Genomic DNA, 15392 nt, shown 5'->3' on the forward strand with positions numbered 1-15392 from the left:
GTTTTTCTAAATTGATCTGAATCTAAAGTTACATGTTCAAATTTGTAACATAAACTGCAATGCGATTATTATAAAAAAAAGTATGTATAATACGTTCTCATTTTACGAAATGTTAACTGTAGGATCCAAAATTACCCTTATTAATTAAAACCCCAAGCATCATTTGTCATTTGCCCTGATGACAGAAGTCTAAAGAGGTATTGAATAGCAATTTCAGTCCAACGAAATTAGGTCTTTCTAATAATTCTGACATTAGAGGCGCAGACAAGCGTAATCGTAGAAAATCGTATAAACCGTGAATTAACAGTGTGCAAATGAGTAATCAATTGATAGCCCGTTTTAGGCCGGTCAGCCAATCCAGCCCACACGAGTAATCACGGATAAACGTATGTAATTTGCGTTCATACGTAACACAGCACAATAGCGTGATGTCGTAGTCCCAGGTTCGCGGAATAAGTGACTAGCCATCTTACTGTGCATGACGAGATTCGGATACTCTTGTTGTAAGTTATATATGTACTGTAAAAAATGACGATGATTAACTGATTGAGAGATTGAGATTGGAACAGATCGGAACGAGTGCAACAAGGCCGATGCTGTTTTCGTTGGCGCATGCAGGCTCAGCTTGATTTCTCGATAAAATTGTGGCACTAACGAGATCGTCATGCTATGCACTTCCGCCGAAGGACATATAAAACCGCACGCGCTTCTATACCCGCACGCAGAGTGGTGTTGTTTGTCCGATTGCAAAAATGCGACCACTTTCAGGTATCTTGCTGTTGCTCCTTACCTGCCAACTCGCTACGCCGATACCGATTTTCGATAGAGGTGGTGTATATTGTAGTTGTTTATAAGTGCTAAATTAATTACGTCCTACAGTGTAGAGGATAATGAAGTGCAGGATTAAAATAATCGATATTATAGTTGAATTAAACACATATTTGAGTTCCTCAAGTTCTTGAAATGAATAATTGTCCCGATTCAAGAGAAAAAAAAAAGAATATAGTGTCACAGTTTCCAGTTTCTTGCGAAAAGAAATGGAAATGTTAGTGTGTCTTCCAGCAAGTGGTGTTACACTGTGTCGCCTGTGTCGCTTGCTGAAAAGCACACCTAGTATATTTAAATTGTTTTAAATTTAAATGAAATTTAATTCAATATCTTTAAGCAAAGATAGATATCTATGATATAACATCATACATATAACATAAGTATATTCGTTGATTAAATGTTCAGATTTCTGATTTACGCCAAATTTTACAAAATTATATAAACTAAAAAAGAATTTCACAAGATTGCAGTCAAACTGTACTACTCAATTGTGATGCATAGTGACCAATCCTGCTATACAAATCCTATAAATTTTTAATATCCTACTCAACGCAAACGTTTGTCGTAGATGGAACAGGTTTTCATGGTCGATCAACTGGATTTGGAGAAACAGTACGAGATTGGTTCAAAATGCTCAAGGACCGAATTGTAGGAAAATGGCGAGAGTGGTTTGGCAAAGATAGTCCAACTCCGAACTTATCACCGCAGGATATTTTGAACATTGATAAGACCTTGGAGGGTCGAATATCGGGTTATCCAGGCTTGTTCTTAGATTTGTGTAAGCAAGTTCAATAACATGAAACTTAGAGTCAGTATCCGTAGAATTTTTCTTCAATTCTTTGTCATATAGTAAAACTGAAACTCGTTGGATGTCAAATCACGTGTTTATGCTTCGCTACGGAACATAATTGAGCGATTTCGACGTTTTACGTGATGCGTCACTCGTGAATGTTGTACGAGAGATACAATTAGGATTACAGCGTATAATACCACGTATATTTTTCAAAAGTTTCCACGAGATTGCATCCTTCCAAGCAACTTCTAGACGATTCAGATTTAACTTTCGTATTTTGTCAATTTTTTCGTACTAATAGCTAGGCTATCGTTTGACCCAAAACGAGATTGGGGCGTCCGGATTGGTAACTGGTACATCATCCGGAAAATTACAGGCAATGATTACGGGGACAGTGATTCGGATGAGTGGGACATAATGCCGAATCTGCCTTCACCTCCTATATTTGGAATCGATTGGACGCCTGACTTCAGTAAATTTCCAACAGAAATTCCGAGAACTACGCAACGTCCAACGACTACACCAAAGATCGAATTGATTACACCGAGACAACAGACAACCCAAACTGTTACTCAAACGCAATCAGATTCAACTTCTACCGAATCAACTGTAACAACCACCGGGACTATTGTGACTTCTACCGAATCGATTCCACTTACTACCCAATTAATTACAATTTCCATAGAGCCAAATATAGAAATTGATTCATCAAGTGAAGAAATGATAACTTCCAGTGAATCTGTTGTAATGAATAGTGTACCGGTTGCAGCACCTACTAATTCTACATTAACATCTACCGAGTCAATTACCGAATCAACTGTTTCGTCAGTTGATATTACTATGTTTTCTGTCACATCGACATCATCAACTGATCTAACTTCTGTGAAATCGGTCGAAACATCTATTGAATCTACTGCAGTTTCTAATGAAACAGACATTACGTTCTCCGAGGAATTAACTACTACTACTACCACTGACTCACCCGAAACGTCCGCTGAACAAATTTTACCTTTCTTTAATAAGCGAGTAGAAGATAATGAGACCGTTAATAAACGTACCACAAAGAAACCTCGTCCAGCATCTGCCGAAGTTATAACGTTTTAAACAGATTGTATATCATAAAAAAAATTCAGGTGTATATCTTCAATGGTTTTTAATAAAGTTTTAAGTATGTAAGTTGTAAATACATATTGATTAGATATAAAAATATTAAAATACTGAAAATTTTTAAGTAAAAAAATAATAGCGCATTAATTCAATATAAATTTTTTAACAAGGCATTGTTACGAGATGTCAAGAAAAATGTGATAAACAGGTTTTCATCAAGAAGAATACACGTTTATTCCGTAAAATTTATTATAATTTCGGCGCTATTCCATAATAAAATATAATAACTTTTACGTCGATGATTGTGTGGTCTTCAAGATGGCTTCTTTTACTGTAATAGAAAAAAAATTGTGTCTGTATTAAAAAAAATAATATATCTTTTTTTCTTATTTAAAATCAACTTTTTAACATGCACATAACCAATTTTAATACAAATAGTTGTAGCAATAGGATAGCACACATATATTTACATATCTGTAATTGACACATAAAGCATGTTCTCCTTCAAGTGTATTAGTTAAATATAAAAAATATATGCACTAAAAAAATTCAATATATAATAATTCAATATTCAAGTATTTTCACACACAAAATTGTTTAAACATTAGCAATTTTCATGCATACTTAATTTTATATTAATATAAAACGCAAATATAACACAGAATAAACTTTAAAATAAAATAAAATTGTTTGTTACTTTGTTAATATATTTGTGATTCATTGAAATTAGTTTTTGAGCAAGGGAAAGTTAATTATAAACCACAAGCTTAATTTCTTTTTTTTTTTGTTTTGGAGGATGTAATCTAATTTAGTAATAATTACTTTTAAAACAATTTGATTACTGTAGCAAAAGTTTAATTTTAGTTTTAATTGCAGTGATACAGACAACATGTTAGTGTAAGTTCAGAATTAAATTATTACACAGTAAAATGCAAATATAAGTAATTAAGTTCTATATCTAATTATACATTCTAAATCTACACTCTACATCATCAAAGATGTTTATTGTATGATACGAAAATATAATAGCCTATGTAAGATTATTGTATTTTCATATCATAAAAATAAAATATTACATTTTTATATTACTATGTATTAACAGACTATTGGAATATTAGAATTACATGATTAGTAAAATAATAAATAAATCATAAAAATATATCATATATTTATGCTGTTAAAGAATAAAAAAAATATTAGCATGCTCATACAATAAAGAACAAAAGTATGAAACTTAAAGATTTGCATGCTGACCCTGATTAAGCAATAAGAAATTGCTCCTCCAGAAGTCTGTAGTACAAATGATGATCATTTCTTTATTTCCTTCCCTAGAATGTGAATAAGAAGCGTATACCACCGTAGCATGCATAATAGACATCGAACCAAAGGAAAATTTATTTCTGAATTGCCCATGAACATTATATTATCAATAAAAAAAAAATACTTTATATTTTTCATTTTTGTCATTATTCTATCATAGGTAGAACACATGACACAACTACTGTAATGTGTGAGAAATATTAAGTTAAACCAATCAAATTTTACAAATCTACTAAATGTAACTTTTTAACAAATATATGAATATTTATCATGTATTTAAAGTTATCTATTTAATATCAGGAATTTAAATGTCATGTAAGAAAATTCAATATATATAAACTGTGATTTTATTAAATAGAGTAGTGCATTAATATAATCAATTAACTGAATGAAAACAAAGAAAAAATTACAACATTGGATAGAACGTACAATTTAAAGACAATGACAATTTTGATATAAGAAATTTAAATTAAAACCTATGTGATTAAAAAAAGAAAGAAACATGCACAAGATATTTGATACCGAAAAGCATTAAGAGATAGAATAAATAAATTTTTTGCAATGTTATAACATTAACGTTCAAGTAATAGAGCAAGAAATGTTTATGAAAGAAATATATTTGAAATATATTATTTTGTCTACCTTTTTAGATGCTGCTCCAACTTTACTCTTTTTAGTACCCCTAACTTTCTTCATTCTGTTCTTGCGTTCCTTACGCTGTTTTCTCGTTTGTTTTTGTTTCTCGAAGAGCCCATGCCTTGCTAGCCTATATTTAGGTTCAAATTTCTTTGCAAAATCCAAGGTGTCGTAGATCAGTGCAAATCCAGTAGATTTACCACCACCAAAGTTAGTTTGGAAGCCAAACACAAAGACAACATCTGGAGTCACTTTATACATCTTGGCTAATTTTTCTCGAATCTCGGTCTTACGAACTGATGGTTGGCCAGGATGGATAACATCTACGACCTACAATCAAAATAAATAAATTGTCATATAAATTCTCATCTGTAACGATGGATTGATGTCACGGATACTTGAAGTCTCACACTCACCATTTGTTTTCGGCATAAAAGCCGATTGGTCATGAATTTTCTCGTCCTGATGGTAGCTGTACCTTCCGTCTGTAAGCAAAAATCAAAATACACTTCTTTATTTATAGGTTAGATTATGTTACTTATTAGACATTTTCAGTGTATCGAAATAGAATAACGAATACTATAAATTGGTAGACAGATAAAAAAAATTCAGTTAATTTTATGATTTATTATCCCATAGAGCGTTACAAATGGTCACAAACAATTACAAACATGCATTACTCAATTGAGGTTATGTCACGTCGTGTTAGATTAATTTTACTATGTCCGTAATTGATACTTTCTGAACATGATATACACAATACGTATTTTGTTAGATGCCATTGTTAAATATTTAATTGAATGTTGCACGTTTCGTTGGATGATTACTAAAGAATTCTTCGATACAAGTTACATACCATTTTGATCGGTTATCGTTGTTTAGCGTACCGCTTGGAAAAAGGTACGTACGGAAACGTATATCGCCATCTACGAAAAATTGCACGGCAACATCGGCATCCGCGTGTATTTTACGTTAGAAAAATTAATCTGTATTGTTTATATTTACGATCGACATTATCGATTAAAAATGATTGAAAATCCTCCATCTAATTTTCAAGATGTCACGTTCAAACAGTTTAAAGTATTTAAGCAGGTTCTCCAGTCATTTGACATAATATAGGAATTTGATCAAATTTTAAGTCAACATTTTCGGAACCAACACCAGGTGTTGTGTGCAAGTTCAAATTCTTTATTATATAACAAAATTAATTAGACGTTTCGACTCCTCCATAATAATTTTGGATCATTCATAATCGATAATTAACAAAAATGAAAATATGGCCGAAATTATTGTACACAAAAGTATAGAAGTCTATAATATAAAATTTGTTATAACAAAATAGAAAAAAATAGGGATGCATCGAATTGTAAAATTACCAGACACCGAATATCCGGTATCCGGTCGGATATCCGACCGGATTTCGGGAAATTGTCTTCTAAAAAAAAAACCGAAGAAGGGTCGTAGAGAAAAAATTGTAATTTTGCAACAATAAGATATTAATATGACATTATGAATGTGCATATTCATTTCTAAAACATACAATAACAAATCAACAATTTAATGATATAAAATTTCAACCGGATATATTCCCGGATATCAATGATATCCGGCTATCGGGTCGGATAGTAAAAAACTGCCGGATAATACCAGATATCGGATATCTGGTGCATCCTTAGAAAATACTAATGTTTAAAGAGAAAGTGTCATATATCGACCGTTAAACTGCATGATCGACGCGCGAGTTTGTGAGGGAACTTCCGAAAGAGACCGACGCTGTGCGCGTAGCGCTTCCGCCAACGTCGGCAGCTGATTGGCGCTCAGCCGTCGGCTCGACGTTGACCACTGCCGTTCTCTAGGAAGTTTCGAGAACATACACTGCAGGCGGCAATATCGGTAGGCGACGTGGGCGCACGGAGTTGCACGGAAGACGAAATCCGGGCTCGGTGAGCTCAGTTTGGTACGTGAAACGTCGTGACGCGGACGCGAAGGCGGAATCAGCGTCGTACGAAACGTGCGCGGTCATTCTTTACAGCGACACTCCTCGTCGTTTACGCAGGTAAGTAACTCTCGCGGATCGCGGGATTCTTGTCGTCAGGGGGATCAAAGACGATCCATTCGCCGATCTGATGGCGTGGACCGGGAGCGAACAACGGGCGGCCGAAGTCGCGCGATCGATCGATCGGTTGGTCCGCTCGCGATATTCGTCCTCTTTCTTCTTTCCTGAGAAACGTAATCGATGATTAGCGTGCTCGCGTGAGGCGTAGACACTTGGAAAATTTTCCGAAATCACTATCCACGTCGGAATTTCGTCGCGGTTTCTCCTGGCCTAGCTCTGCGTAACGGTCATCGAAGCCAGTGAAGGGGTGTGGGGGGCAGGAGCGCCTTGGCGGACGGTCGAAGGTTGCGCGATGATATATTTCGCACGGTTGCACATTGATGAACGTTACGAAGCGGGAATTGAGCTGGTCGCCAGGCGAGTACTCTCATTGCGGCAGCGAGCTTGGAAAGAAAGATGGAAGCCAGTAACCTGCCTACCAAGTCTGCGTGCGAGCTTGCCCGACTCGTGTCGATTAACGATTTACCGAGGCATCGGCTACTGCTGAGAAAAGGAGATTGAGATTAAAAAAAAAAAAAGAAAAAGAAAAAGTAGATTCGCTTATCACGAGGAAAACGTGTTTTTCTCGTGATAGCGTAAATTGTGCGTCGAGCATAAAAATTCGTCACGAGCGATCTGACAAACGCTTACACCGATTTTGTCGTACGACTTGGGAACCCGCGTGCTCGATACATCTACGCGAAAGTGGAAGGCTCTAGAAAGCTCGGAGAGGCGGTCTTTGTTCGCGAAGCGTCCACAGCACGCGCCTCGCCTTTTAAAATACTCCGCTCGCTGGTCTATTCAATCGTATACTCCCAGTCCTGTACTGTAGACGCCATTTTGAAATTCGCATGAATCCCGCATGGATGTTTTATATTCTTTGAATTCATGAGCGAACGCGCGACTTCTACCTCTGCAAACGCATGCAAACTGCGTAAAAAAGCGTCTGTATGCGTTGCGAGGCTTGAAATCAGTCGCGATAAAAATGAGAAAAGGGAGGAAGAAACGAATGTTGGTAAAATTGAGCATTTATGCTTCAACAAGACTTTCCCTGTTTTCAGTTTTGTCATTTTTGCTGTTAACTACAAGTACAATTCGAAACTCAAGGTCATTAAGCCAGAAGTTTTCTCATTTGTGCTAAATGCTCTTTTGTTGCTCATTGTATCTTATATAACTTGAACGTTTATTAATTTAAATATTCATAAAAAGAGTTACATTTGTTTATTGTTTGACCATAATTGAAATTTATGAGTCAATCATCTTCTATCTATCTAGATTAAATTATGCAACACTATAAAAATGATGCATTTCGCATTTAAAGTTATGAATTAATTATGAGTTGAACTCGTCTACCTTTTTGGTCTTGCGCATGTATGTTGTAACAGAGTTGTTTGCCTCATCAGTATAATGAATTTGTACCTCCTATTCTCTGATGTCATTTTATCTGCAGTTTGACATTTTGACAGAATTTTTTGTGCAGGTGCATTATATCATCAGGTCTATTTTTGTAGCAACTTTGAATTTATTGCGCAAAATGTATTCCATTTAAAATAGAAAAAGATATAGATATTCCAAGTTTGGTGTCAAACAAGATATAAAAAGTTTCAGTACAATCCAGTGCAGCGACAAAGAACAGATCGACCTATGTATTTAATGGTGATATAAAAAATTAAAGCATTTGTTATAGTAGTTTTTCTTGTTTACAGCAGCAAGAGTGGTTTAATATAACACTAACTACTTAACACACTGTGAAAATGGTTAAGGAGACTACATTTTATGACGTATTGGGCGTGAAGCCTGGATGCTCGCAGGAAGATTTGAAGAAGGCCTATAGAAAGCTTGCTCTAAAATACCATCCTGATAAAAATCCTAATGAAGGAGATAAGGTTTGTACAAATCTTATCATTTAAAATACTTATTGATTACGCGTAATAAAACCTAATATAATTAAATATTATAAAATGTTTTAGTTTAAACAAATTTCTCAAGCGTACGAAGTATTGTCAAACCCGGAGAAGAAGCGTATCTACGATCAAGGTGGCGAGCAGGCTTTGAAAGAAGGTGGCATGGGTGGTAGTGGCTTCTCTTCTCCTATGGATATCTTCGATATGTTCTTTGGAGGAGGATTTGGCGGACGGGGAGCGAGGAGGAGAGAACGCAGAGGTCAAGATGTAATGCATCAATTATCAGTTTCTCTGGAGGAACTTTACAAAGGAACTGTGCGTAAACTGGCTCTGCAAAAGAATGTTATTTGTGAGAAATGTGAAGGTAACGGTTGTATGAAGATTGTAATTTTAAAAAGGTCTGTATCTGTGTAGATACGGAGAATATGATCTCTATTGTTTTCCGATTAGGTGTCGGTGGAAAGAAAGGTTCTGTTGAACAATGTTCAACGTGTCATGGTTCCGGCTTGCAAGTACAAATCCAGCAATTAGGTCCGGGAATGTTACAACATTTACAAACCATGTGTGCAGATTGCAAAGGACAGGGAGAACGTATTAATCCCCGTGATCGTTGCAAATACTGCAATGGAAGAAAGACTATTAGAGATAGAAAGATACTTGAGGTTCACGTTGATCCAGGCATGGTTGATGGTCAAAAGATAACTTTCAGTGGCGAAGGTGATCAGGAACCAGACTTGGAGCCTGGCGATATAGTTATTCTTCTTGAAGAAAAAGATCATGATGTATTCAAGTTAGTAGTATTTCAATGGAATATTTATTAGAGAACTAATTTAACTGTTACTAATTACTTGCTGCGATCAATTAAATTATAGGCGTTCAAGAAATGATCTGATTATGCGGATGCAATTAGAACTCGTAGAGGCATTATGTGGATTCCAGAAAGTTATCCGTACTTTGGATGGTAGAGATCTAGTGATAACCTCACTTCCCGGCACTGTGACGAAACACGGTGACTTGAAATGCATCTTGAACGAGGGCATGCCGATTTACAAAGATCCATTTACACATGGCAGACTTATAATACAATTTATAGTCAATTTCCCGAAGAGCATAGACCCATCGCTTATTCCGTCATTGGAACAATGTCTGCCGCCGAGGGAAGAGGTTATAATTCCAGATGGTGCCGAGGAGTGTTTACTTACTGACTTGGATCCTGAGCAGGAGCAAAGGCGGAGAGACACGAGACAAGCGTACGAAGAGGACGAAGGAGGTCCATCGCGAGTCCAATGTGCCACACATTAATTTGATTACACTAACCCTGTAATAAACATAGCCGTTTCTTTCATTTCAAACTCTGTCCCATTCGCTCGATTCTGTATCATGCTAAAGAAAGAAACAACATGGATATGTAAGCCAACTATTCAATGAGCGAGAAAGATATAATTCTACTGTTTGGACATATGCAAAAAAAACCAGTGAGTACTGCAATTATTGATTCTTTAATTTTATCAGTTACATGAAAATTATACGACTTTGAAAGTAAACAATTATCACCGGCAATCTTATTATGAAAAGCTTCGTTATGATCAAGCATTTTACTAGATGCATCTTATTGAGATATCTCTTATGGAGAGGCTTCTCGTTGAAACTTTTAAGCTACTTTTTAGAATATATTTCTGATATTTTATGAAATGCAATGTAGGAATGAATGGGAGAATTGCGGATACCGCAGGATAAATACGAATGGTACTATTGCAGTATAAATAGTGATAATCTCTCATTTCTTGCATTCAGTGATTATCTGATAGTTTGGTACTTTCCAGCAAGCGACACAGTCTGATTGAAATCTCATTTTTAATATAATGTCTGAAATGATAACTTTAAATTCTTTAAAGAATAAATTATAATCAATTCTTGAAAGAAATAATTGCATATTCTTGCGCCCTTTGTTAATATCGTTTATTTTTTTATCAGTATCTGTGGATGAATCGATGGACATCGTTCGTTCGCTACTCAATAAGAGGCTTCATCAAAATTTCACTTATTTTTCGCTTATTGTAAACATTCGTCTACACATATTCATGTTATTTCTTTTAATAGAGGATTACTAAAAGTATGTACTTATCATTACACAATGATAAGAAAATTTAAATTTATTTAGTAAAGTAACGTAAAGGTTTCGATATCCATCGTTACAATATAATGAAAGGCATATATTCTCAAACATCGCCATTGTCTCTGCTGTTTGACCAATTGTATCGCTCCAATAACCAGTTAGCTGTTCGACAGTGACTACTACATTGCTAAAGTTAGAATTAAATTTCATAAATATATATATATATTTAGTTCAATTTTATGGATTATCCGTATACACGATTACTTCTTTCAGATATTAAAATAACAGCAAACTTGATTACTCCAAACCTTAAAGTCTGAAAATTGTTATCTTTTACAGTTTTCTAGAATTTAAAATAACAATATCGGGATGTGTCAATCGATGTGAAACGGTATAAACTATGCTTGGTTAAAGCCTTAATGTTATCAATTGTATTAGAGATCTCGAAGAAACTTTTCAAAGTGGGACATTATTCCATATTCGTAGTATTTAATTTTTTCCAGTCGCTTTTGTATACTGGTGTGTGACGATGATAAATGGAAACATAGAATTTTGTTTGCGAACAAAGCAAATAAAATGGGAAATCAGGTTCCTGTGTGTGTGGACGATTGCGCGTATTTATAAGCAGCTTTGTGCAATTATATTGTGTCGAATCTAACCATTTTCCTTTACATTTGCCGACGCTGAGAGATTTTATTATATATTTTAATAAAATCAATGATTATCACTTTAGTAATTTCCTTACTAGAAATTTGTGTAAACAAAATATTATGTTTTCATAATAGATATATTTCTACAAATTTATTCGGTCATTTTCACCATATCTTCATCTAAACGCGCATGAACAAATGCTCTAGAGATCTAGATAATTCATAGATCCTGTTGTACTATATTAAATTAATATACTTTCAATATACATTCACACATAATTTACTATATACATGGTACTCGTCCGCAGTTACTATAGCGAATTTTAATAAATAGCCACATATGTCTTGTAATCTTATTTATTATAGGAAAAAATTGGTGATTGATTAGGTACTTTTTTTGAGCGTCTCAAATAAATTTGGAACTGTACAATGGGATTATCGATTTTACGTCCTTGCAAAATCGGACCTGAAATTCCTCACATACTTTAATTACTCGAAACACTTGTTTCATGTAATTTTCCTTCAATTTATTACTAATTCGTCGCAAATAAACGCGCAAATTAATGATGTAATAATATATTTAATTTACAAGATTGTTTGATTTTTTATTTAAAAAATAGCTTACATATCAAAATTAAATTTTAAGTGTCAGGAGATTCTATTATTTCAATTTGTTTTAAGTAATTGTAAAAATTTAATAAGTAAAATAAATAGGGGGGCATAAAATTAAGAAATGAAAAATGAAATTAAAAGTGATAAAAAAATTGATATTTCATTGTGTTTATTAATTCGCACATTCGATCGTTATTCGATGACTAATCAAATTTATAAAATTGCAATTATTTGCCAATTTGTAATCGATCTAAATGAAGATTCGTAGTAAAGAGATTTATGAAACGTCGATTCATGAATCGCTCGTTATTTTGACTGTGACTGGCGGATTCAATCGTTCCGCATGAAAGAGAGAGTCATCGCGATTCTACCGAGGGAAGGAAGAGGGGGAGAGGGAGAGAGAGAGGGCGATATCCGTGAGCCCGCGGGGACGACCGCGAAATTAACGCCTGCCCCGTCCGATGGATAGCGACACCGTCGTTCGCGATGCTTCGCGTCGTGTGGGTCGATGTTTTTAGCGACGTACTTAGTGACGTGCGAGTGGCTCGAGTGAGAGAGGTAGAGAGGCAGCGAGGCAGCCGTCGGGATGCCGCAGAGGTTTCTGGGTATGCGGTGGGAGCCATATTTTTTCAATATCAGTTACGCGAAAAGAGCGTAGCGTACGGGGACGGGGCAGAGCATCTGGCGGGCACGGCATTTCGAACGGCTGCGGTGCCGCGCGACGTTCGTGTCGGCCGGCGGTGAGTGATCGGGCGCGTTAAACGCAGGACGGCGAACGCGATACGAGGGCGCGTAGTCGTTGCCGTGTCCGCGCCGCTACCATCGCTCGTCACGAAAAATAACATAATAACCGCGCGACAGCGGGGAGGTGAGGTGAGGTCCCCCGTGAGAAACGGAGTAGCGCGCAGGTGTTCGAGAGGGTTAGTTAACTTAACCCGAGTTCGTAACCGCGCTCTCTGTCTCTCTCTCTCTCGCTCGCGGTAGTGGTGGTGGTAGTAGTAATATCAAGTAGTAGTGGTACGAGCCAGTGGGGAAATGGTAGTTACGGTGGTGGTGGTGGTGGAAGAGTGTTGGTGGTGGTGGTCGTGATACTCGCTGCTGCTGCTGCTGCTGCTGTTGCTGTGACGATGACACAGCGTCATAACACGACGTTCGTCCGTCCGTGCGCGATTTAACCCGAATCGTTACGCCAGAGCAGCGGCGTAAAGTGTTTTTTGTACGGCGTGCGCGTTCGCGCCATATTACCGATCGAGCGCCGACTCGAGGCGACTCCAGCCGAGTCCGGCGCGATTAAACCCGCGTACGCAGTCAGTGTCGAGGGAGATGGCACGCCGTTCGGCCGTGTTATCATCGTGAGTCTCGCGCATTCGTCGGGATCGTTGTCGCGTGACCGTGCGAGGGTTCCCCCCTCCCCTCCCCTCCCCGCCTCTCGCCTTTCGGCGAGATATACCCAAGCAGTGTGTCGTTTTGCGTAATGACATAATTGAGTGCGCGCGCGCGCGCGCGGGCGTCTTTGCGTTCGTTCGGAGTGCATTGTAACGCGACTCGATCGTGGACGGAGTAATGTGTAGTGGCTGTGAGTAAAGCGCGGACCGTGAACGTTGACACGTCTCGCCGGGTGTTAACGTTCGAGAAAGATTGAGAGAGAGAGAGAAAGAGTGTGTGTGTATGTGTGTGAGTAAGCGAGGAACCGAGTAAAAAGTCGGCGCGCTCCGATTTCGAATTGTCCATGGTGAATATAGCCGCGGCGCAGTTGGGAGAATCTTCGGCCCGTCGATTTTACGTCGCGTCGTCGCTCCGGCGGGGAGCGGGGCAAAGCAAACGGGTGGCGGCAACTACGGGGGCCGTCACCTTGAGTCGCGAGCGAGACCTTGCGCGCGTACGTAAGGCTCTCTCTCTCTTTCTCTCTCGTCCGCTTGCTCCGAGACGTAATTCCCCGCCGATAAACAAGCGGCTCGCCTACGCGCGTCGGCCCGCCGGCTATGAGAGTTTCGAGTGAAGTTAGCAGCAGTCGCGACCTTGCTCGCCGTCGCCACCACCTCGTGCACGATCATGCTACGTAACGACTCGCGACGTGTGCAACGCTCGCCCGCGCGGCAAAAGGAATTTACGTGAAACGTCACCGCGGAAGCGAGAGAGAAAGAGAGAGAGAGAGAGAGAGAGAGAAAGTGACAGAAACGCGGAGGAAAACGATCAGCCGGCTTTCGACATCCGATGCGGCGGCGTTTCGAATTCCGATCGCGTTCGCGTGCGACGACGTGACGCGAGCTGCGACATTTTGACGAGCGTGCGTCTATCCTCAGGAAAGGAGGCTGAGAGGAGAAGGAGGAGAAGAAAGGCGAGCCAACTGCGGGAGGGAAAACACATCGTCGTCGGCGCGTCCCGCGCCATGCCCGGCGATCCCCGCCGCGTCAAGGAGGTTAGACGGCCATTGACCGGCGGCGGGCAGCGACAGCGTGTACTACGCGCGCCAAACACGCACCGGTTTCGAGTACGACGCGCGACGTAGGAGAGAGTCGAACGCGATTTTCGCCGTTTCACCAAAGGAAGGAACATCCCCGGGAGGTATCCATGTTCGTCGCGCGATTGACGTAATATTATGTCGTGCTACGTGTGCCTCTACGCGGAGAGACGCAACGGTACGTGTACGTGCAGGAACATCGGCGAGAGTGCGAGCACCCGTGGACCCGCAGGAGGTTCATCGTCATTGTCGAGCGCGTGAAGAATCGTGAGCCGGTGTCACGGAGGATGCGGCAGTACCCGCCGCCGGTGTCTCCACGTAGACGAGCTACGTGCCACGTCGTGCCAGTGATGTCGTGGGTGTCGTCAGGGTCATCCGCCGCGCTGCTGGACCTGGACCATGGCCGGCAAGCCTGAGCAGCCGTCCACGCTCCCTGCTCCCCCGAGTCACGGCCATCAGCATCATCAACAGGCGCAACAGCAGCAGCCGCTGCAACAGCAGCAACAACAACAACAGCAGCAGCAACAGCAACAATCGCATCATCCGCAGCAACCTATACAGCAGAACAGCGTTCTGGTATACGTGTCGGGGGAGAACTTTGCGTACGCCACGGCGGTGGGTCAGAATGTCGCCGCGACCGCTGCTGCCGCTATCGCGGTCGGTTATCAGTCGCAGCCGCAGCAGCAGCCGCAGCAGCAACAGCAGCAACAGACGACGACGCAGTACGCCGGTATCCTGCAGGCTCCGCAGGTGGCGACGGCGCAGGCGGTTACGACGACCTTTCCCGCCAAAACCGTCGTATATTGCGCCGACGATAGCAACGTAGGAAACAATGTCATCACCACCACCACCACCCCCGCGATCGGCTGG

At 39.4% G+C, this 15392-nt stretch overlaps 4 protein-coding genes across 8 annotated transcripts in view; 3 read left to right on the forward strand and 1 right to left on the reverse strand.

Annotated features, from left to right (window-relative positions):
* The first annotated feature begins 222 nt into the window (after positions 1-222).
* On the forward strand, positions 223-2864 carry LOC108729980 (cell wall protein DAN4). Of its 3 annotated transcripts, XM_018459393.1 has the most exons (4): positions 223-503; positions 570-828; positions 1397-1606; positions 1923-2864. In XM_018459393.1, exons 2-4 carry the CDS (start codon positions 753-755, stop codon positions 2723-2725), a joined length of 1089 nt encoding a protein of 362 aa, XP_018314895.1. In that variant the 5' UTR covers positions 223-503; positions 570-752; the 3' UTR covers positions 2726-2864. The 3 variants fall into 3 exon arrangements, with proteins under 3 accessions (XP_018314895.1, XP_018314894.1, XP_018314896.1); XM_018459392.1 differs by having other exon boundaries at positions 223-828; XM_018459394.1 differs by having other exon boundaries at positions 223-828; positions 1998-2864.
* A 23-nt stretch (positions 2865-2887) lies between these two features.
* On the reverse strand, positions 2888-5638 carry RpS24 (ribosomal protein S24). 2 transcript variants are annotated; one of them, XR_001936961.1, is made up of 5 exons: positions 5541-5638; positions 5101-5169; positions 4691-5014; positions 3983-4056; positions 2888-3059 (listed from the first exon to the last, which is right to left on the reverse strand). XR_001936961.1 is itself a non-coding variant. In XM_018459424.1 (4 exons), the coding sequence occupies exons 1-4, from the start codon at positions 5541-5543 to the stop codon at positions 3057-3059; spliced, it is 399 nt and encodes a 132-aa protein (XP_018314926.1). In that variant the 5' UTR covers positions 5544-5638; the 3' UTR covers positions 2933-3056. The 2 variants fall into 2 exon arrangements, 1 of the variants encoding a protein (XP_018314926.1); XM_018459424.1 differs by lacking the exon at positions 3983-4056 and having other exon boundaries at positions 2933-3059.
* An 812-nt stretch (positions 5639-6450) lies between these two features.
* Droj2 (DnaJ heat shock protein family (Hsp40) member A4-like) lies at positions 6451-11884 on the forward strand. 2 transcript variants are annotated; one of them, XM_018459421.1, is made up of 5 exons: positions 6451-6740; positions 8486-8665; positions 8750-9047; positions 9134-9473; positions 9556-11884. In XM_018459421.1, the coding sequence occupies exons 2-5, from the start codon at positions 8534-8536 to the stop codon at positions 9983-9985; spliced, it is 1200 nt and encodes a 399-aa protein (XP_018314923.1). In that variant the 5' UTR covers positions 6451-6740; positions 8486-8533; the 3' UTR covers positions 9986-11884. The 2 variants fall into 2 exon arrangements, with proteins under 2 accessions (XP_018314923.1, XP_018314924.1); XM_018459422.1 differs by having other exon boundaries at positions 8489-8665.
* Positions 11885-14921: 3037 nt separating this feature from the next.
* The window catches only part of LOC108729969 (putative uncharacterized protein DDB_G0282129), a 43570-nt gene continuing 43099 nt past the window's right edge, over positions 14922-15392 (forward strand). The window contains exon 1 of the mRNA XM_018459382.1: positions 14922-15344. Within this exon, the coding sequence (XP_018314884.1) occupies positions 14922-15344 (423 nt within the window). The remainder of the gene's footprint in view (positions 15345-15392) is intronic.

This window comes from Mycetomoellerius zeteki, unplaced genomic scaffold, assembly GCF_001594055.1.
Source record: "Mycetomoellerius zeteki isolate Tzet28-1 unplaced genomic scaffold, Tzet1.0 scaffold821, whole genome shotgun sequence".
In the NCBI taxonomy this organism is placed as follows: domain Eukaryota; kingdom Metazoa; phylum Arthropoda; class Insecta; order Hymenoptera; family Formicidae; genus Mycetomoellerius; species Mycetomoellerius zeteki.